Source organism: Armigeres subalbatus, chromosome 2, assembly GCF_024139115.2.
Source record: "Armigeres subalbatus isolate Guangzhou_Male chromosome 2, GZ_Asu_2, whole genome shotgun sequence".
Lineage (NCBI taxonomy): Eukaryota > Metazoa > Arthropoda > Insecta > Diptera > Culicidae > Armigeres > Armigeres subalbatus.
Genome location: NC_085140.1, coordinates 133,661,284 through 133,684,251, shown reverse-complemented (window position 1 = coordinate 133,684,251; position 22,968 = coordinate 133,661,284). Strand labels below are relative to the sequence as shown.

Genomic DNA, 22,968 nt, shown 5'->3' with positions numbered 1-22,968 from the left:
GTGGTCGGTATGCCCTGTGGGCATATATAAGCAACCCGAAGTTTGCTTCAAGTGCCTGGAACCGGGGCACAAGCAATGGGACTGCAAAGGCCCTGACAGAAGCAAGTTTTGTCGACGTTGCGGATTGGAGGGACATAAGGCACAATGCTACACGAACCCTCCCAACTGTTTGATCTGTTCCAGCAAAGCTGCGAACAGCAAGCACTCCATAGGGGGTTCGAAGTGCCCGGCGTTTAAGCGTGCTGCAAAATCACAGTGCAGGTAACGCAGCTAAACCTGAACCACGGTGATGCAGCCCAGCAACTGCTGTGTCAGACAGTTGCTGAATGAGGGATGGATATCGCCATCATAGCAGATCCTTATCGGGTACCCGCCAGGAACGGTAATTGGGTCACCGATTGGTCTAAAATGGCGGCGATATGGACAACGAGGAAATACCCAGTCCAAGAGTTGGTGTCTTCGACACATGAGGGCTTCGTCATTGCCAAAATCAACGGGGTCTTCTTCTGCAGCTGCTATGCGCCTCCTCGATGGTCGATCGAGCAGTTCGGTCGAATGCTAGATTGTTTGACGGCTAACTTGTGGAAGACATCATACTTCGACGACGAGGTGTTTAAGGAAGCGCTCCGCCGCGAGCACAATACTCTCGGTCTGAGCGGCGAGCAGCTGGTAACAGTACTCTCACGTGCATGCGATGCCACCATACCTAGGAAAGTCCACCCTAGGAATGGGAGGCCACCGGCTTACTGGTGGACTCGAGCAATTGCGAACCTGCGCCGTGCCTGCCTACGGGCAAGGAGACGGATTCAGCGAGCACGCACAGAAGAGGAGCGTGTTGAACGACGGGTGACGTTCGTGGCTGCTAGAGCCGCTCTGAAGTCTGAGATTAGTTCAAGCAAAAAAGCCTGCTTCGAGGGCCTGTGTCAAAGTGCCAACGCGAATCCATGGGGTGACACCTATAGGGTCGTAATGGCCAAGACACGTGGGGCGATGGCCCCTACAGAGCGGTCTCCAGAGATGCTGAGAGGATCATCGCGGGGCTCTTCCCACGTCACGACCCAAGTCCCTGACCTCCCTTTGTGGAGCTGCCAGGGGCCAGGGTGGCCGACGAGGGAAGAGTAACTGTGGCGGAACTTACGGGGATTGCACAGTCCCTTAGTGTAGGTAAGGCGCCAGGACCGGAAGGTATTCCGAACCTGGCCATCAAAGCGGCCATTGCTGAAGCTCCCGAGATGTTCAGATCTGTCATGAAGAGATGCCTGGACGAGGGAGTCTTCCCTGAAGCATGGAAAAGGCAGAGCTTGGTCCTATTGCCAAAGGCGGGAAAACCACCGGGGGATCCGTCGGCATATAGACCAATATGCCTGCTTGATACGGCAGGGAAGGTGCTCGAGAAGATCATCCTCAACAGGTTGTTGTTACGCACGGAGGGTGCGGATGGTCTATCGAGTAACCAGTTAAGCTTCCGAAGGGGTAAGTCAACCGTAGACGCTATCTTGTCGGTTACCAAATCCGTGGAGGTAGCTATCAGGCGTAAGAGGAGGGGAGTTCGCTATTGTGCAGTAGTGACTCTCGACGTGATGAATGCTTTCAATAGTGCCATTTGGGCAGCTATTGCATATGCGCTCCTGCGTCTTGAAATTCCCGAGAACCTGTACAAGATTCTCGGAAGCTACTTCCAGAATCGAGTACTGGTATACGACACGGAGGCGGGTCGGAAGTGCGTTGACATAACCTCAGGGGTTCCGCAAGGTTCCATACTGGGTCCGGTGTTATGGAACGTTATGTACGACGGTGTCTTGAGGTTGAAGTTCCCGGTGGGCGTGACAATCGTCGGCTTCGCTGACGATATTACGCTGGAGGTCTACGGCGAATCGATCGAAGAGGTGGAATTGACTGCAGCCCACTCGATCGCAATTGTGGAGGAGTGGATGAGTTCCAGGAAATTAGAACTGGCTCACCACAAGACTGAGGTGGTTGTTGTTAACAACCGAAAGTTGGAGCAACAAGCGGTGATAAGGGCAGGCAACTGCACGGTCACCTCTGAACGCTCCATCAAACTCTTGGGGGTAATGATCGACGATAAGCTCACCTTTGGTAGCCACGTCAATTACGCCAGCAAGCGTGCCTCCACAGCTATAGCGGCATTGTCCTGGATGATGTCCAATAGCTCTGCGGTTTATGCCAGCAAGCGCAAGCTTCTGGCTAGCATTGCTCTGTCCATACTGAGGTATGGGGGGCCAGCTTGGAGCACGGCCCTGCGTATTAACTGCTACAGAACGAAGTTAGAAAGTACGTATAGGCTCATGTGCCTAAGAGTTGCGAGCGCGTACCGTACCGTGTTGCACGATGCACTTTGCGTCATCACCGGTATAATGCCTATTGACATGGTTATCGGTGAAGACATAGAGTGCTTCGAAATGCGCGGCACGAGAGGCATCCGTAGGACTGACAGGTTGGCCTCAATGGTCAAATGGCAGCGTGCGTGGGACAGTTCCACTAAGGGTAGATGGACACATAGGTTGATACCGGAGATAGGTACGTGGGTCAAGAGGCGCCATGGGGAAATCACTTTTCACCTGACCCAGGTCCTTACAGGCCATGGTTGCTTCAGACAGACTCGGCCTCGCCCGAGTGTCCGGTGTGCGCAGGTTTAGAGGAAACGGCGGAACACGTGTTGTTCGTGTGCCCGCGTTTTCGCACAATGCGTGACCACATGCTTGCCACATGTGGTCTGGACACTACCCCGGACAACCTAGTCCGGAGGATGTGTAAAGATGAAGTTGGCTGGAACGCCGTTTTATCGGCTATCGTCCAAATCGTGTGGGAGCTACACAGAAGGTGGCGCGTGGACTCGAGGAATGGCTAGTTCAGGCGCAAATAAGAGGTGGTCCAAGGGTTCGGAGTCGGCTTCATGGCTCATACCGGTGCCCTGTGGTCGAACTCGATCCTTTTATCGAACAAGTGGCCTCATGGTGACAACATGGTATCGTCGCTTTCGCGGCGTCGGTCAACCGGGCGGGTTCCGAGCCCGAGGACGGAAAGGGGTCCTCGTCAAGGCTGGGGCAGGCGTAGGCACCGCGTCGGCAAGTCCCTCTGTGTGCTGGCGAATAGGCCCTATCGCAGAAAGGTCGATTTGGGGTGCACGCGGCATCATCATTTTTGATACCAGTCGTGCAGAGGGAAGCAGGCGCGAAGTTGACCCTTCCCACCTTCCGAGGACATAGGGCGTGGTAAGGCCACCTGGAAAGCCGGCATTGCGCTGGCACGATACCATGGTGTTCTTCTAAAAAAGCGAGTCACGACGTTCGATGCTGCAAGGACACGCAGCTAACCTCGAGGAGGATCAGGAACTCTTCTAGGTCGCCCCACGTATTCTCGAGATGACGGTCGGATGCTTTTTCGTAGTAAATGAAAGCTAAATAAAGAGACTCTTGGAGTACTTTGACCTGCTTCATAATGATATAGATTGTGACAAAATAGTCCACACAGGATCTTCCGACACAGAATCCGGCTTGCTGCTGCCGGAGATCTTCTCTTTATTCCGTGCTAGAATAACTTTGCATATGACTTTGAGAACGGTAGGCAGCCGCATTATACCTCGCCAGTTATCGCACGCAGTCAGGTCACTTTTTTGGGTATTTTTACTCAAATATCCTGCATCCAGTCGCTTGGGAAAGTCGCGGTGTCTCATATATTACGAAATAAACGATGCAATAGTTGAACGAAGTTCACAGGATCATCTTTGAGCATCTCGGCTGAATGCAATAGACCCTAGGGCTTTGTTCGATCTCATGCTTTCGATGGTCGTTTAGATCTCTAACCGGTAATGGAGCTTCGGTATTGACGCGTGTCATACGTCCACAATTATAATCAACGTTTACGCACTCTGATCACTACCTCGTTGTCAGTAAAATTCGATCACGATTGTCAACTGTATCGAAAGATCACAGCGAACGATGGGTTACAATATCCAGCGATTGTCGGCGGAAGGAGCATCGGCTGAGTACCGCTAGAAGCTCGTCGAACGGATAAGTGCAATCAACGTTATCGACATCATCAACGATCTTTAGGAGTTGATCCATGGAGCAATGAGCGCAACAGCGCGAGAAGTGGTAGGCACTGCACAGAGCAACCCAGGACGGGTTGGTTCGATGTGAAGAGTCAGAGAGTGACGTTGCCAGAAGTCGGCTGTTGGTGTCGGGTACCCGATCGAATAGAGATCGGTACAAGAAAGCAAGAGCCGAAAAACAAACCCACCGCGAGGCGCTGGAAAAAAATGGAGCAGAATGATATGTGGAGGTTTTATGAGACTGTCATAACAATTTGATTAAGGTAACAAGGTGCAAAATTTGATGGTGCTCAACTGACACCATGGGCAGGAAAGGGTTAAAATAAAAACCAACAACCCAAAGATGAAGGTCCTTTATGGTCAACCACTTGCAACATATAAGAAATATGATAAAACATATTTTTCGGATCGAAGCAAACCTCCAGGATTCAATATTCGGAAGCAATAATAAGAAAAACGGTACTTCATTTAGCATTCAGATGCAGATTTTATTTCTAAACTCTGCTATTTGCCTGGAAAGCGTACCTTACATTTAATTATAACTGTTTTCATTATATGTTATTAGGTAGTACATATTCTTGCATTCGTTAATCTGCTTAAAATACGTGTCGATTGAAAGGAGTTACACACTGCTGTCTGTACGATAACACCGGATTGAAGTGGAAATCTTATCCTATCTCTCTTGGAAAGCGATGCTGATACAAAACTTTCAACTAATGTGTAAGGGAACGAATGACACAACTACAAACACCAATTCCGGAACCGGAAGGAATCGATACAATAAAAACAAGAATAAATTAACACAAACTTCTCACGCTCTCAAAAACAAAAATTCGAATTAAAACTTTCTGTAGATGTGATTAGTATTCAATTGTATTATTTTTGTTGCATTATTTCCTTTTTTCAAGGGAATAGAACTACATCGAGATTGATACACGTTTGCCTAATTTATGGTTCTATTACAGCTAAACGAATTTGTTTGTGTTTCTTATCTCTCTAAAATTTTCGTTTAAATATTATAAAACTATCACTATGATTTAACTAAAAGAAAAACTTGTGCTTGACGGACATTAAATAGTTTAAGCCTTCGCCGGTGTGGACTCGTTCCAGGTTCGCGGGGGGCTAAACTGTCCAACCCGCTGATGCTCGTCGACGGCCCTCACGGCGAAGTGATACCGTTGTCCCTCCTGGAACTGGGTCAGCGTAACCGCCATCGGCAGAAGCATGGCCTTCACATCACCAACGTGCCTCCACATGTCCATCGCTGGCGGAGCGTTCGTCTCTTGGTAGGCGTAGATCTGGTAGCTGACGATGGTCGCATGTGCATCCGACAGGTCGTCCATAGTCCACGAAATAACGATGCCCGTTTCGATGTTGTTGATGCGGATAGATGGCCGCGGTGGGGTCTGCTTCCAAGAGGGATTCAACAGTTGAGTGCCTGGTTGCGGCAGTGGGGCAGGATGAGTGAAGGTAACGGCAACTGGCTGCCGAAGGGGGGCTCGGGCGATCATGCCACGAGGGGCTCCTGTGAATTGAATAAAAATAAGAGGTAAACGTCATTTTATGAGGTGCCTATTATGATAACTCCAACGAGGATACGATTCGTTTTTCATTTCAGTTGATGTATTCTATTGTTTGAAATTCTAAAAAGTTTATCGCGACACTGTTATAACTAATTACTTGCGCGTCCATCAGCAAGACCACGCTAAAGAAGGGCTTGTCTGGGAATAAGGTGTCATAATTAAAATATACATTTCGCGAAAAAAAAAAATTTAAAAAGGTTTCGCAATTTGGGAGGCCCGTACATTAAATTTAAAAATTAAAACCCTTACTTTTAACCTATTTACTCACAACAAGTTGTAAAGGACGAGGAATCCTGTTCTACAGTTTTTTGTTTGAAATGGCCATATCGCAATATGTGCTTCAAAGTTATGGCCAAAAAACTCATTCATTTAACATTTAGCATTCATCCATAATCTATTTACTACACCTCTTCATATTTTGACCTTTGACTACGGTGCACTCAATGGCAAAAGCATACAGACGTATAATGGTGCAATGAACCAAATTTGGAAGTTGTTTGTTTTAAGCATTAAATATGATCGAAAACCAATTCTTCATTGTTCGAATAACTTATTCGAAGAAATCCTAGCGTTTAAATTTATGACAAATTTTCAGCTCCTGATTTTTAAGAATTTGACGGTAAATCGAACATAGGCAATTATATTACTCAAATGTCCAGGAAAAATAGAGATAATAATAAAATAAATTATCAAATATTTGCAATAAATTCAAGAATTTTGTAGAACAATGACTTCCAGATGAAACAGTTATTTTATGCACTTAAAAGCTTGGAAATCACTTTAACATGGTCAAAACGGAATTCTTCATCAGCAACTGAATGTGTGTACCCGCCAGACATTCTAAATACTCACTCCTTCTGAATATTTTTACCCAGTAACATACCTACAGGGTATCCGGATACTCACGTTCTTGGCATGACCATAACTTCAGTTTTCAACCAATTTGGACGATTACATTTGCTATGGATTTAGAAATACGTATCTATCCGATAAATGCCACATAGAACCGATACGGATTACCTGGTAACCGGAATTCCGGATTTGCTGGACTATGTCTCAAAAATTAATAATTCGATGTTAGAGAAACCAAATGATGATTTCTTGTATCCTGAGTTACCAGTTTCGCAGAAAAATCTGAGATTATAACTTCACAACGTATTGGGACCATCTGATAATTTGACCACAAACTCATTTAGAAGAAAACCTGTCAATATGGGTATCAAATGGGCCCTCCTTAGCCGTGCGGTAAGACGCGCGGCTACAAAGCAAGACCATGCTGAGGGTGGCTGGGTTCGATTCCCGGTGCCGGTCTAGACAATTTTCGGATTGGAAATTGTCTCGACTTCCCTGGGCATCAAAGTATCATCGTGTTAGCCTCATTGATATACAAATGCAAAAATGGTAACTTGGTTTAGAAACCTCGCAGTTAATAACTGTGGAAGTGCTTAATGAACACTAAGCTGCGAGGCGGCTCTGTCCCAGTGTGGGGATGTAATGCCAATAAGAAGAAGAAGAAGAAGATGGGTATCAAAATTCTGGCGCGTAGAGCATCATCTGGCGCGGGTGGACCTCACACATACGCTGTTGCGTACGCCGCTCGAAGAGGACTATGCTACCGATGTTCAGGGTGAAGACGCAGCTGCAGCAGAGGTACGGAAGGCTAAATTGAAAAAGCGAATTGAAGATGACGTGGAGGCTTTGGATCAAATAGTGATGATGGTCAACAACGACGTGTTGAACAAACTCATTGGTCTGGAGTACGCCAAGGAGGCGATGGATACATTGGTCAAAACGTACCAAAAAGCTGGTACTGCCGCTATGGTCAATATGCGGGACCGTCTGTATATCATCAAACACCGGAACCATGGAAAGCTGTCAGCAATATTCAATGAATACGACCTCATTATCCATGAGTTGGATAGAATGGGATCCAGGATGACAACCTCAGAAAAGATGCACGCGTTACTGATTGCCATACCGGACAAACATCGCCATGTGAAGGGAGCTCTAATGGTTTTGTCCAATGAAGAGCTGTGTGCAAAACCAGTAACCGAGGTGAAACGCATGTTTTTGGATGCCCAAGCTGGGGAAGGACTGCAGTGATGCATTTGAACGCGTTCAAATTGCGAGCAAAAAATTTGAACTGAACTTACGAGTTTATAGAATGATTGTGCGTTCTGATCAAAAAATGGAACTCAAAGCAGGCTTGAACTGAACATGAAATGATCAAAGTTCACTTTCGAAGCAAACTTCGTGTCAGATAAACAATAATTTGGCAATAGTTGTGTCAATACTTATATTCGCCTGGCTTATTAATTTCAACTTCACTGAGCGATAACCAGAAGAATCATTCAAAGCTTCCGTCATTCCTGTGCCTGTAGTTCAAAGTTTTTTCTGGTACCATACCAACCGACTAGCTACATCTACGAAGATATCGTTTTCTAGTATGTTCAAAGTTGTTTCCAGTGCAGCGGTACAATTCCGAATTTTATTGCCTAAATCTATACAATCATACATAACTACTAGGAATTCAAGTCCAAAATTACCCCAACAAAACGTAAGCTCCCTGCTAAGGAATCAACAGCAATAATCGCCAGTCAATTCGACGATATCGATGCTCCTCCTGCCAAATGCAAAATATGTCAGAAAAGCCTAAACTCCACAAAGAAGAGTAATTTGAAGCGTCATCTAAAGGACATGCATCCCAAGCAATTCCAAGAATTAGGTTTGGATCCTGAAGAAGAAATTGAAGAGAGTGAACCGGAACCCAAGAAGATACCAAAAATGTCAGTCGCAATTGATGTAATTTTTTTCAATAAATCCTGTGTCAAAATGGTTACATCTGGTGGCATGTCGTTGCCCGAGTTTGAGCAACCAGGTGTATGTGATATATTGCACAAAATTCAAGATGCTCTTAAAATAAAAATCAATCGAAACAATATACCATCCAGTTAAGTACACTGCGGAGAAGTTACAAAACCGCATGATTGAAGATCTTAAGTTCAAGTTTGTATGACTTAAGTTGGACTCTGCGACACGGAAAGGGCGAAGCATATTGGGTGTTAATATCCAATATCTGAAAGATGGTAAAATAACCATCAAAACACTTGGACTTGTGGACATTAAAGTGGCTCAAACAGCGGAGAATTTGCGGCAAGAAATTTTAACCATTTTGGACAAGTTTGATATAGGTTTAGATAATGTTTACTCGATTACGACGGATAACGGAGCTAATTTTGTCAAAGCGATAACACTCTTGCAAGAGGACCAAGCCACCCACTTCGAAAGTATCGATAGTAATAGAGAAATGAACAATTCTCGCATAACTTTTCAAAACGACCTAAGTAACATTTTTTTCATGAATTAATTTGAATAGCGCAATCAACAGAACAACACGAAAGCTTTTGATTGCAGTACTCAAATTAATTCATGAAAAAAATGTTACTTAGGTCCTTTTGAAAAGTTAAGCGAGAATTGCTTCGATGATTCTGAAGATGAAGACAGCTGTGGTAGTGATGAGCTTACATTGGTTGCTGATTGGGATAGTGAGGAAGAAGCTAATACTAGCAGTGATGAAGATTCCGAATCGCTGCTATGTTAGTGTCCGCTGCTATGTTAGGTGCCCGCCAGAGTAAACGCGACGAGCGATGCGACGCGACGCGACTCACGTAAAAGAATAACAATCATTATCAACAGGCTGTCAAATTGCACTGTCGCGTCGCATCGCATCGCACGTCGCGTTTACTCTGGCTTCACCCTTAGACGGAGTTCGATGTGCAGTACACACATTACAATTAGCAGTTTATGATGTTATAAGATCTCCAAGGATCAAGAAACAGATAGGGCTCATTAGAAGCATTGCATCTATACTTCGCACTCATAAGTGGCGGCGTATCTTCAAAGTACACCGAAAGCCAATAGCTACACTCGAATGTGATACACGATGGAACTCAGCGTTTTGGATGGTGAAGAATTTTATGAAGCATAAGGATTTTCTACAGAACATATTGAGAAACGAGAAAACTTTAAAAATTGGCGCGAAAATGTGGAAATTTATTGAAAATTTTTCTAAAGCATTTCAACCGGTTTACTCGGCAACAGTGAAGCTGCAAACCGAATCCATAACCATGGGTGATTTCTATTTAATTTGGATGACATGTCGCATTGAATTGGAAGAAGTTACCTTTGACCTTTGACGATAAGCTTGCTTCAAGCGATGAATAAGCGGCAACAGAATCTTTTCGAGAACAAAGTGTTCCTTGCAGCGATTTTCATGAACCCTCCAATAAACTATGGAGGAATTGAGCTCATTACACAACAAGAGAAGACTACTGCGAAGGTTTGCTAACAAAATATTAATTTTCTATTAAGGGTCCTCTAAACTCAAAGTGAACTTAAAAGTTATGGACCATCTGTACAAAAACTCAATGAATGTCTAAAATAATATTTATCTGTTAGTAATTATCTATGACTTTTATGTTTGAATTTGACTTCAAGTTGTTGAATTAAGTTAATCCTGAATTCCAATTATAAATGTATTATATTATTAATTTCGGCTGCATTTGCTGAACGTTTGGGAGAAGATAAAGCATCGCTTTTCGAATCGATCTATTAACGGCGAGGAGCTTGCAGATAAGTATTTTCCGGTTTCTAAGATAGAACAGATGTTACGTATGGAGGAATCAACAGTGGACCTGACCCAAAAAACTTTCGAGCAAAAACTAGAAAATCTTTGCTCGCAGCCCCGACTTTCAGCTGATACGGATATTCTCTCTTACTGGAAAGCAATGAAGTCAGCTGAACCGGAATTATATGAGCTATCGCAAATGGTGTTAGCTGCACCATGCACACAGGTTTCAGTTGAAAGATCCTTCAGTGCATTGAGTGTAATTCTCACCGATAGACGACTTCAACGTTTAGATGAAAATCTTGCCAACATCTTATTCGTTAAATTGAATGATGATTTATTCAATTGCGTTCCGTTAAATTTTGTTGAATAATAAATTAGTGTGTTTAAGCTTGAGTATAACTTAATAAATCTAAGGAGGATTTCTAAAACGTAGCAATTATTTTTTTTTCTCTAAGATTAGACGGGTTTGTTCAGCGGATTACTATAAAATATGTTGTTCATATTCCTTGAATGTCAATAATTAAACATGTTGTGACCAAATTTCAAAGTGTACTTGAACACCACTTTCACAAGGTTAGATATAAACTTGCCGAGACCTAATTTCTTGTCGTCAGGTTGATCGACTGATTCTAAACTCCCATCAACATCGTATTTCTAAATGTCTTTGCTTTTGTCTACTTTCAATACGTTTCCCTTAAACTTTGGTGCAACATTTGATAGTCAATCCATGAACACGATGAACACAGTACTATGAAGATGAAACTAGAGGTCAAATTTTGAATGCCTAATTTTGTTTGATTATATATTATTTGGAGGAATGACGGCTTTGGCAGGTTTCGTTCTATTATTGTCATTTATAACTGATTATGCTCTAATTAGGCCTAAACATTCTTTGCATGTCAATGAATATTGTGGCCAAATTTCATAAAATTTGGTTGACAATATGTGAGGATCAGTACTGGAAAAGGTCGTGATCGTCATAAGACAAAGCGCCTTTTTCTATTTCAGGCGACCAAATGAAAGAATCGTGGGTACTTTGATCAATTTCGCATGAAAGGCAGTCATGAAAGGATGTTGTGCTTTATTTTAAAATTTAAATTTCTAAGTTATTTTAATAGATACATGCGAAAAATAGTGACTAGTCGATAAATTAATCATACTTCTTTAATTCACCGTGTTGAAAGTGAAAATAAACACAAAAATCAAGCAGATATTGCACACTTTCATGACCTGTCACGGAACAAATATTTTGTGAGATTTTTGTAGCATGCCATTCATCCTTCGCGTTTCAATAGATTTTGAAAGGGGCAGATATGTAAACATCGCGTGACATCTCTTATTGAAAATGAGAGGATGGTGAGGATATTTAAATGATTATATTCCACTCAGCAAAGTCTTCGTTTTAAAATACAGCGATTTACATTATTGATTAACAAATCCGCTGACTTTATTTCAAGCTAGAATATTTCAAGGCCCTATTTTTTGAACGCGTTCTATTTTGAAAACTGAACGCGAAGTTCAAGGGCACTTGCAAAATTCTGAACGATGATCCAAGCAAGATTTTTTTATGTACAGGTTATCCTACTTCGTCAGTAGATGGGAATAACCAGCGCGGGGGGGGGGGACATACATTTTCAGTGCAAAACCTAAACAAACGAGCATAAATTCCATACAAAAATCCAAGATGGCTGAGTTGGAATATTGACAAGTCGGATAACCTGTACATAAAAAAATCTTGGATCCAAGACTGCTGAGATTAAGTTCAGAATGTAGGAACGCACTGATAGCTCTTTGCTCCCGTTCAGTTCAAAATGCAACACTGGGAAGGAGAACCTAAGGAGCAGAAAAACGTAGCACTGGAATCTAAAAAGAAAATGACGAGATGTTCTGGTTGCAACGAATTTGGGCATTACAAAAACAAATGCCCATTGATGAAAAAGTTTGTGAAGCAAGAGAAAGAAAAAAAGCAAAAGAGGAAAGAGCATGCGATGATGGCTGGAAATCCGAATAAGTCGAAGAAGGTGAAATTTGTCGTTGACTCTGGTGCAACAGATCATAGTTGACCATATGATGAATCGCTGTTAGATGATGTTACACCATTGGAACAAGCTCTCACCAAAACCACGGCGAAATCTGATGAAACTCTTCGGGCTACGAAGAGAGGAAAGATGAGATTACGGTCAGTTGTTGAAAAATGTGAAATAAAAGATTTAAAATTGTACAATGTTCTTTTGATTCCTTGTCTGGAAGAGAATTTACTTTCGGTTAGAAAAGCAAGTACAATGGGTAAAAGGGTTATTTTTAACAATAAAGAGATCATCTTTGAGTCCAATAATGAAGTGATTGCCTTCGGAAACTTCATAGATGGGTTGTTCTACTTGAAACTTATTTGGGAAGAAAAGTTCGGTGAAGATTCAGCAACAAGCGCATACACGAGCAAGCGTGTAAATCCTAAAATTCGGCATGAAAGGCTTGGGCATTTAAGCTATTCAGGGATGGAGAAGCTTATCAGGAAAAATATGGTTAAGGGAATCAATCTTGATCCTGAAGACTTTTATGATAAAGCCATATGTGATGGGTGTTCGGCTGGGAAACAGCAAACTCAAAAGTTCAGAAAGATGGGATTGCCTAGATCTAAGAGACCTTTGCAAATAGTGCATTCTGATGTATGCGGCAGCATGGAACAAGAAACATATGATGGCTATCGTTACTTCGTAACATTCACTGACGATTTCGCTTACCTAATAAAACACAAGTCTGAGATATTTGAAAAATTGAAAGTATACGAAGCAATCGCATCGGCATATTTTTAGCAAAAAGTGTCAATGTTGCGTTGTAATAATGGCGGAGAATATTCGAGTAATGAATTGCTCAAATTCTGCAACGAAAATGGCATTCAGATTAAATACACAGTGCCACATACACCTCAGCAGCATGGTGTAAGCGAAATGTTAAGTAGAACCTTAATGGAAAAAGTTAGAGCCCTTTTATACGCGAGTGGACTATCGAAGGAAATGTGGGCCGAGGAATTACATGCTGCTACTTATCTTACAAATCGTCCACCTACAAGTGCACTCGCAGAATATAAAACTCCGTATGAAATGTGGTTCAAGAAGCAGCCAAAAATCGATCATTTGAAAATATTTGGGTGCAAAGCCTTTAAACAAATTTCTAAAGAAAGACGTCGAAAGTTAGATCCTAAAACAAAATCATAAGTTTTTGTAGGATACGCAAATAATGGTTTCAGGTTATGGAACACTGAAACAAGGTCGATTGAAATAGTAAGAAATGTTATCTTTGACGAAAATATGATGGTTAATCATAATAAAGAATTAGAACAAGAGGAAACAGTTTCATTGTGTCAAGATGTGATGATGGGACTCTAACAAAAGGAAGGCGGAATCACAAAAGGCGGAATCTCGAAAGGCAGACGTTCTTATACTTGTAACAAAAGGCGGAATATATCATAAGGCGTAATTACAAAAGGCGGAAATACGAAAGGCGGAATTTCAAAAGGCAGAATTCAGTAATTTCTTAGTTTTACACAGGCGCCTGCTTGAGATAAAGGAGAACATATTTTATTCTTTGAAGGCTCGCATCTGCCCGGTCTAAGTTGAAGGAGGATATGATTCCTTCTTTAAAAGCACGCCCCTCCGTATATTTGTCTACTTTCTATCGGGGTACGCCGTTTGGCATACAATAATTTGGCATAATAGTTGTTTGGCATAAGAGCCGTTTGGCATGATTGATTATAAATAATATAACATCAGATAAATTACAATTCTTTCAGAATAGTTATTATTATTATTGAAATTTATTTAAATTATAATTGCAATATGGAAAGATCCATTAATTACGTTACGCTTAAAACGATTATTTTCAACCCCCCTCCCCCCTTTGTCACCTTTTTGTATGAACCATCTGAAAATTTTGTATGTATCGTCAATCACACTTAGCTCAATACATTTACTAATTCCCAGGAGTCCATTCCTCAGAACGTTTTATTCCCCAAAAAATGAAAGTAAAAGTAATTCTATTTTATTGAATTTTCGTTCGCACAACTTTTTAAATCAAACGGTCGCTCGAGATAAGGCGAAACGCGTGATGTAGGCTTTCTTTATGCGTTTGATCGGTACAATGCGAAAGGGGAGAGGAGACTATTCTTTCTTTCAAATTACGCAATAGCTAGGGATAATATAAAAGAGTTGATGATGCCTTCTTTTAAATCACGGAGCAATGCCAAAAGGGTGGAGATCATTCCTTATTTAGATATACGCGATTGCTCTGGATAATGGAAAAGAGTTGATGATGCCTTCTTTAAAAGCATGCATCTTGCCTTCTTCATTGTAAATATCAAGAAGTCTATGTTGAAGTCCAGTTTTAAGTTGCGTAAAGAATATGATTATTGAAAATAAGATCATTTTCATTGCGTTATGTCAAACAACATTAGGCCATTAACATTAGACATTAATATCAAATGTCTTTATGCCTTATGTGGAAGATATTGATTTGGAAAATGTATTGGAGGTAACCACTTTCCCTTCGATGGGACTTGAACCCACGACCCTACAGTACGCTAGACTGGCGCTTTAACCAACTAAGCTACGAAGGACCTCCGTCGGCGTACTGGACGAGCTCGTGATTCCCAAATTGGACGCATAGTCAAATCACTCGCAAGCCAACATGTGTGTAGTACAGCAACAGTTCGCTAACTGGGCGCTTCTTAACTGGACCGACTTTTACCTGGGCGTTCGCTATCTGGGCCAAACCACCAGTAACCAATAAGCACTATATTCCGCCAAATCGGCCATATAGTGCTACTTCAATGCTTATAAGTTTTTAAATAGCCGTATGGTGGCCCTATATGGCGGTTTGGCGTAATATAGTGCTAATGGTTACTTGGGCAAAGCCCAGTTAAAAAGCAAAAAACAACAACAAAGACTCGGCTGAGAGGGGATTCTAAGTTGTATATTTTTCTCGCTCCACGTAAAACGCTTTCCCTTCAATGCATCGCGAATCCCCCAGTCAGTTAAAAAGCGGCGTTCGTTAACTTGGCTGATGTTTTAGCCCAGTTATCGAATAGTTGCTGTACACTTTCACATTAGAGGAGCGTGAGTATTTAGAATGTCTGGCGGCTATACACATTCTTCATCAGCAACTGTACTGATCAAGTGAGGTTGTGTAAGCTATTTGCCAGTCGGTCGTCAAGCTCAGACCACCGCATTGCGTTGGCACGAGTACGCAACTCAGGTTCAGTTCAATCAAAGTTAATTGCCTATTTCCGGGGATTAAACCACCCGACTTGGACATTAAATAACAATGTAGTGAAAACTCATATGTGGAATAGTTGGCTTGAGAAATGGATTGCGAGTGATTTGACTATGAGTCTAATTTGGGAATCTCGAGCTCATTCAGTAGCCGCTAGGTTGCGAAGGCCGACGGAGGTCCTTCGTAGCTTAGTTGGTGAAAGCACCAGTCTAGCGTACTCAGGTCATGGGTTCGAGTCCCATCGAAGGGAAAGTGATTACCTCCAATACATTTTCCAAATCAATATCTTCCACATAACGTACATATTCACAAATTAGTTTTCACAACATTGTAAATTAATGTCCAAGTCGGGTGGTTTAATCTCCGGAAATAGGCAATTAATTTTGATTGAACCAGACCCGAATGGTTTTCCGAATATGTTGCAAAGTTGGGTAAGACGGTATAATACGTATAACTTTTTTTTCTATTCTATAAAGAGCATCTTTGACCTTTCTAATAAAAACATATTTTATAATGCACAAGAAAGGCATCATCACTGCTAGGTGGATTAAGGTGGGTTTTTTTTTCTACAAATTCGCAGAATTTTGAACCGCAGTACTAACTTTGTGTTATTTTTTTCCGAAAGTTTCATATATACTTTGAAAGAATAGAAATAGAAATTCTAATGAAAATAGAAACATACCTATTTGCCCGTTGATCATTCGCGCTCGGTAAGTCTGTTGCCGAGGGAATCCGTTGATCGCGTTAGCTGCTCGCTGCATCATTACTGGCCGCTGCATTGTTCCGTTGACCATGCCAGCGGGTCGCTGTTGTAGCGTTGGCCTCGTCATCATTCGTTGCTGATTAATGACAACCAGGGGCGGCAATCCCGCCTGCCTTTGGCCATACTGCGGTTGTTGGTGATGCTGCTGTTGCTGCCCGTTCAGAATTGTGATGGGAGGCTTGGGAACCACCGTTGCTGTAGGTTGTGGTGCTGCCGCGACTGGTGGCGGTCTTGGCACGTCGTCATCGTCGGTGAGATCTATCATCGAGTTGTCTACAGCAGGAGCTGGGCTAACTGTGGGTGCGGTTCTCGCATTGCTGTTCGCAACCATTGCGGGTGTTTGCCTATTCACGGCTTGCATGCTGGTGGTTGTGGATTTTGTTTGAGGTGTGATAACCTTCTTCATCACCAATTGCGGTCCTCGACTGACGGGCGTGCCAACAGTAGACGATACAGGTTCGGGTGTACGTGTACTGGAAAAAGCATAAGTCAAATATAATTCATTATACATACATTCATTAGGTGATGAACTTACTTTAAGATGAAGAATCAAAATAATAAAAAATAATGGTATTTAGTTAAATAATATTTCGTAATAAATCATTTTTGCTAATTTTGTGTCTGGGATTAAACGAAAGAAATAAATAAAAGAATGTATGAACTAAAGAAAATAAAAAGAGAAAGAATACAAAAACCTAAAATTAGTAAATAAAATGGAAAACTAAAACAAAAAAGTTTTATAAAAACAATAATGATTTGTTTGTGAACAAAACGAAAAATTTAGTACATATAGGAAATAATCTAAACATACAAAAAATACATACAGTGGTGATCCCTGCGGTGACTGCGCCAGAGGGCTCTGTCCTCCGCTATTGCTGGTTTGCACTTCTTGGATCTGCTGCCGCATAAGCTGTTCCTGCATTTGCCGAGTTTGCTGCTGCTGCTGCACTTGTTGAGTGATGGAAAGGGGTGGCCTCATGGGAGTGAATTTCTGCAGTGGTTTCTTCCTTGACAAAGGCGGCGTTGCGCTGGCAGTTGCGGGAGAGGTTTGAGCCGGCTGCATGTTGGTCTGTGCTTGCGATGAAGGGTGACTTTGACCTTGAACCGGAGTAGATTTGTTCAGCGGGGAGCTTATTGGAGTACCGATTGACTTGTTGGCTATGGATGTTGGCAACTGTCGGGATACGACGGCTGATTGTTGAGCTGGTTTCTGGGTCACAGGTGTGGAAGCATTCGAATTCACCCGATTTCGCCGCACTTGAACGTTGTTCTGCGGGGTGTTTTTATTGGGTGAACCACCAGGCGGAGTAGCTGCCGGTGATCGGCTGACAGCGTTCTTCGGACTGCTTGGGACAGGTGTCGCATTACCAGCAGGACGATTTCCAGCCAAAAATCTTGGTTGAGAAACTTGCAGACCTACAGCTCTAGTAATCTTCACCGGAGTTATGAAGTGCTGATTTTTCTTTTCTAAATCCTTGACCACACGTTCGTGAACCATTTCAAGATCACGAAACTGTTTGTTCAAATCGTGCACCTTCTGGCGATAGCCTTGAAGAAGAGTGTCTTGAGCATCCAACTGCGTCCGCATTTCAGCTAGTGCCGATTTGAAGGCGATACCCTCCACAATCTTTTGTAGCACAAAGTCTTCTAAATTTGAACGGTTCATCTTCTCTAAAGGCTTTTTGAATTTTTCCAAGAAGTCCAACCGAACCGACTTCTTTTCCTTTGGTGCCACTGGTTCAGGTTCCAGGGTCACCTTGATCGGTTCTATTAACTCAAGGACGGATTTCTTTTCTTCTTTCTTCTCAGCTGGCGCTTCAGTTTCGGTTTCTTTCTGCTGCTCATCAGGCTTAGTTTCTTCTTTCTTGTCCTTCTCTTCGATGGACAGTCGAATCTTTTTAGCAGTCTCTGAATTTTCCTTCTGCTCGGCATCTTCGTCCGGGCATGGCCGCTTCTCAGCTTTTTTCTCCGATTTGTCTTCTTCTTTTTTAGTATCGGCAACGTCATCATCATCGTCGTCAATAACCAACACTTCATCACTAGCTTTTTGCGTAGGCTTCTTTTCCTTCTCCCCTGCTTCCTCGATTGGCTTTGGCTCGGATACTGTTGATGTTTCCTTTTCCTTATCCACTTCAGATTCCTTCATCTCCGCATCATCATCTTTTTTGCCGTCATCTTTCTCTGCCGTAGTTGATTCCTTCGGAAGTTCGGTGGCTTGTGCTTCCTTGTTTTCTGGATCATCTTTCTTTTCCGATGTTTTCTCTTCACTGACAAGCTTCTTTTCAGCTGCATCCGATTCAACGATCTCTTTAGCAGCCGTTTCTGGCTCTTTCTCTACATCAGTGGATGCATCTTGCGAAATATCCATTTTTTCTTCTTCTTTCTCTAAAGAAGCGTTAACTTCCTTACTTTTTTCTTTGCTACTTTCCTCGTCCGTCACTTCGGAAGTTACTTTAGCCACAACATCTTCTGTTTTGTTTTCATCCTTTTCAGTTGACTCCTTATCTTGATTTACTTTGGCAGCTTCATTTTTGCCTTCAGATTTTTTCTCTTTTTCTTCTTCCGGCTCAGTTGATGCTTTTATAGGTGCTTTTTCTTCTGTTACAGGATCTACTTTTTTAATTTTCTCTTCAACAACCTTTTCCTCTGTTTTCTCTCCCTCTTTCGACTCCTCATCTTTCTTCTCTCCCTCCACATCTGGTTCGTCCTGGACATCCCTCACATCAACCGAGCACTTCCGCTTGGATGGTGGTTCTCCATCATCCACTTCCGGCTCTTCGACTTGGGCGTCTTCGCCCCTCGCTTCGTCCTGATCGTCTACATTTCTGCTACTCTCATCCTCATCTGCTCCCATGTAATCCGATCCTTCATAATCGTCATCCTCCTCCCCATCCTCATTTTGCTTCGTACTTCCCGACTCGCTGCTGTTGTCGTCCAAGTCCTCATCCGCCTGTTCATCATCCGCATCCATCCGGTCTGGTTCTTCCATCATTTCCAGCAGATCTTCTTCGTCAGCAGCTTGCAAGGCTTGTTTACAAGCTTCCTTCTTCTGATCCACTTCACCCTCATCTGCATCGGTTTCCTTGCTGTCCTTCTTTTCTTCTGTTTCTTCTTCAGTTTCCGGCTTGTGACCATCATTCTCCTTGTCCACTTTATCCTTGTTTTCCTCACCACTTTCTTTCTGTTCTTCGTTTTTCGGTGATTCAACGGGATTTTTAGTTTTATCCAGTGAGGCATCTGAAACTTCTACCTCCAATGCGCCAGCCGACTCCTCTGATGTTTTTTCAACAAGTTTCTTATCCTCACTTTTTAATGTTTCATCGTGTTCATCTTCCTCAACTTCTGAGCTCTCAGGGATCTCTACTTCAACAAGCTCACTAGATTCTACGGCTGCTTCCTCATCCGATTTCTCGGAAGCTGGCTCAACAGTTATATCGCTTTCTGCTCCATCCTTCTGTTCCTCGTCGGCAACCGAAGTAGCACTGTCGAACTTAATTAAATCTGATAATTCAGGACTAGGAGAACGTGCAGCTTGTTGCTGGTCTGCGCAGCTGTCGTCTGGAAATTTGATCAAATCCGACAACTCAGGAATAGGATCGTTCTCTTTTGCTGTTTCAGTAGTAGATTTTCTCTCTGAAGAATCTGGGAACTTAATCAGATCGCTTATGTCCGGTGAGTCAGGGGCTATGTCATCCAGTTGACTGGGTGGAGGTGGTGGAGCCATAATTGCCTGATCCTCTGCGCTATCTTCCGGTTTCTCAGCAGACTCTTCTTCAAATGTTTTCAAACTATCCGCAGCTGAGGTGACCAACTTTGACTCATCGCTTACTTCCGCAGAGTCATCAACCGTCATATCGCCAATGTCGACAGCTGCGGTGTTCAATATGCTCAATCCGCTTTCGTCGATCGTCACGCTTCCGTCTGTTATTTCAACAGTCGTAGCTTCGGCGCTCACCACAATGCTATCTTCAATTTGAATGGCCGAGCTCTGAGTGGATTCACCTTCCTCCATTTCCACATCGTCACCCAGCAAGAGGTTCTCATCCACGTCCAGATCATCATCCAAATCATGATGGTCCTCTTCCTGCAGGAGAATGCTTTCGCTCTCTTCGTCGATGTCTGCCAAGCCCTTCGTCTCGCTTCCGGTATCAGCGGTGAGATCTTCTTCCACTCCAATAGATGTCTCATCTTCCATCATGCTCGTTAAACCGTCAGCGTCATCGGTCACGATTTGATTTGACGATTGACCAGAGGAGGGCGCTGGAGTGTCGGAACTTTCTTCGCTTTGTTCTAACCGGTCTGGATCTACTCCTGCATCTGCGTCGGTTCGCTCTGAGTCTTTGTTCAGTTGGATAATATCTTCGATCAATGTGTCAGAGAGATTTTGCACTACTTCATCCGCTGGTGCTTCCGAGGATGTTGGTTGTGCATCTGAGGAAGGAAGAAACATTTGATAGCACCGTTTTATGTATTAGATAAATGTATAAATCTGAGGAAGTAATTATAGTTTAGCAAATATTCTAAGCTCTAGTTTTCATTTTCTGCCATAACACTTTGTCTGACCAAAACAAAACTAGGAGGTTGATTTCGTTGGTAGTTTCTACTTAAAAAAAACCTCTAAGTGGCATAAAATGTTGAAGTTTTTCAGAGCATTAATTTTACGTAAAACGTTGTAAATTATCGAACAATAATTGAATTATTCAAGGTGGTTATGGACCAAACAGTGTTATGCGACTTGTTCGAGACCCACAAAGACACGGTTGATAAACACTAAGTTTAGGGGAGCAAAGCAAAATACAAAGGCATTGAAAACTCGAAACATTAACTGTGGATATTTAACAGACAACTGGGAATTCACTATACTTTGTTTTTTTTTTTACAATTTAGTTAGTAGCAATAATAGTTTCCAGCACTTTAATTAGTAGTAATACCTAGTTGAGATTAGAATATAAAATTTTAGCAAAAGGCGACAATGTGTTTGGGGGGAGATCATTCTACTTTTTCAACGGTTTGCCTTTCCGACGTTCCACGATACCGTCACACCCATGGTTGATAATAACACTAAAATCTGAATCATTTCGAACTCTTACCTTCATCATCACCTTCGTCCAGTTCGGTGTACATCAATCGTTCCATTGTATCCTCATTTTCTAAGCCTTTGGCTTCATTGCTCTCTTCATCTGTTGCTAGAACAGCGCCTTTAGTAATTTTCTCCATAACCACATCCTGCTTTTGATGAGCCGCACCATTTTGCTGCACGGATTCGGTACTGCCGTTATCCCCATTAGTTGGGCTCATCTTTGACAATCCGTTCTCCGTGATAGGTTGGTCAATTTCCATCATCCTTTCTAGTTAATAACTCTCTAATCGGTTTTGCTGAAGTACTTTTAATTCATTTCTGCAATGAGAAAATGTGAATAAAATTAAAATTTAATATTATTGAATGTCCGTACAACAATGATCTTGAACTGTGAACTTTGGTTCATTTTTGAGGTTATGTACCTTAATATAATAAATTAATATTCATTAGAACAATAATAGTCTAAAAATGTTAGCACACCTACTTAAATAAAATAGAATTACATCAAAATGTTTTAATTTATACAACCTTTCGGAAGTTATCCAAAGTGCCGAAAAAAATGATTCCAGCTTTGAACAGGCAGAACCTTGAGGTAATAAACTTCTCTAAAATTGCACTTCTTGATCGGAAAATAATAGGAACCGCTGCCACAGATCCGCACAACCAGCAATTAATATAATATATGCTAAATCTTTCTAATTTTCAATAAATAGGACATTAAAAAATACTAAACTAAACTAAAACCGAGCTGCTAAATTTTTCCCACTGTCTGTCTGCAATGTTTTCAGCAAACTTTACGATGGGGGGACGCGAACAAAAGTCACAACCACATACACCCAAGGTGATTTTTGACAGATACAGGCGTGAGTGTGCGTGGCAAAACTGTTTAGACGAAAAGTTGCTTGATGCGCTGAAAGTTTGTCGCGCGACGAGCATGTTGTATCATTAACGAAATACATTCGAATGGTAAACTAAACTAATAATTAATTAATTAAACCTCAATACCAGATTAAATTCTGCAATTATTCAAAACTGTTGATAGTGAGCACAAATTGTAAGCCAAAAGGAAACGAATATATAGATTGTTAATTTAGAAATATTGCTCTTGATGCTGTTTTCGGATGAATTTGAGCCATAGTGCATGCAACACTGATGATGAAAAAAGAACTGATAACGATATGTTGCATATAATCTTATCGCAATCACTTGACAGAACAAAGTATATAATAATAAGTAAATAAATAATTGGGTCATTGAACTACGGGCGATTCAAATGACCAGAAAAAAATTATTTGAAAGTTTTCACAGAGGGAAATGTTGTAAGGTATTCGCCTGCGATTTCGCGAAATTTTAACCCTTAAATGCGCAATGTTGTTTTAAAACAACAAACCGAAAATACGTTCAATGTTAATGATTTTAATGGTTGTTTACGTTAAAAATAGTTTTGTCGATTTCTAAAAAAATCGCCTTGCGCCTTTAAGGGTTAAATTCAAACTGTTCAAACTGTGTAGTCAATCATCTCCATTGATTTGTTTATTATCATACAACTTTTTTCAGGTAGCATCAGTAGAT

The 22,968-nt window shown here is 42.0% G+C and overlaps 1 protein-coding gene across 5 annotated transcripts in view; it reads right to left on the bottom strand.

The window, feature by feature from the left end:
• Nucleotides 1-4,535: 4,535 nt before the first annotated feature.
• The window catches only part of LOC134210871 (activating transcription factor 7-interacting protein 1-like), an 81,973-nt gene continuing 63,540 nt past the window's right edge, over nt 4,536-22,968 (bottom strand). For 4 of the 5 annotated variants that reach the window (XM_062687257.1, XM_062687259.1, XM_062687260.1 and 1 more), the window contains exons 2-5: nt 21,407-21,714; nt 17,141-20,747; nt 16,236-16,789; nt 4,536-5,597 (exon numbers count right to left, since the gene is read on the bottom strand). In XM_062687257.1, the coding sequence (XP_062543241.1) occupies nt 5,152-5,597; nt 16,236-16,789; nt 17,141-20,747; nt 21,407-21,659 (4,860 nt within the window). In that variant the 5' untranslated portion in view covers nt 21,660-21,714 and the 3' untranslated portion in view covers nt 4,536-5,151. Of the gene's footprint in view, nt 5,598-16,235; nt 16,790-17,140; nt 20,748-21,406; nt 21,715-21,924; nt 22,203-22,968 lie in introns of those variants that run through there. The other variant, XM_062687256.1, reaches the window with a different exon arrangement.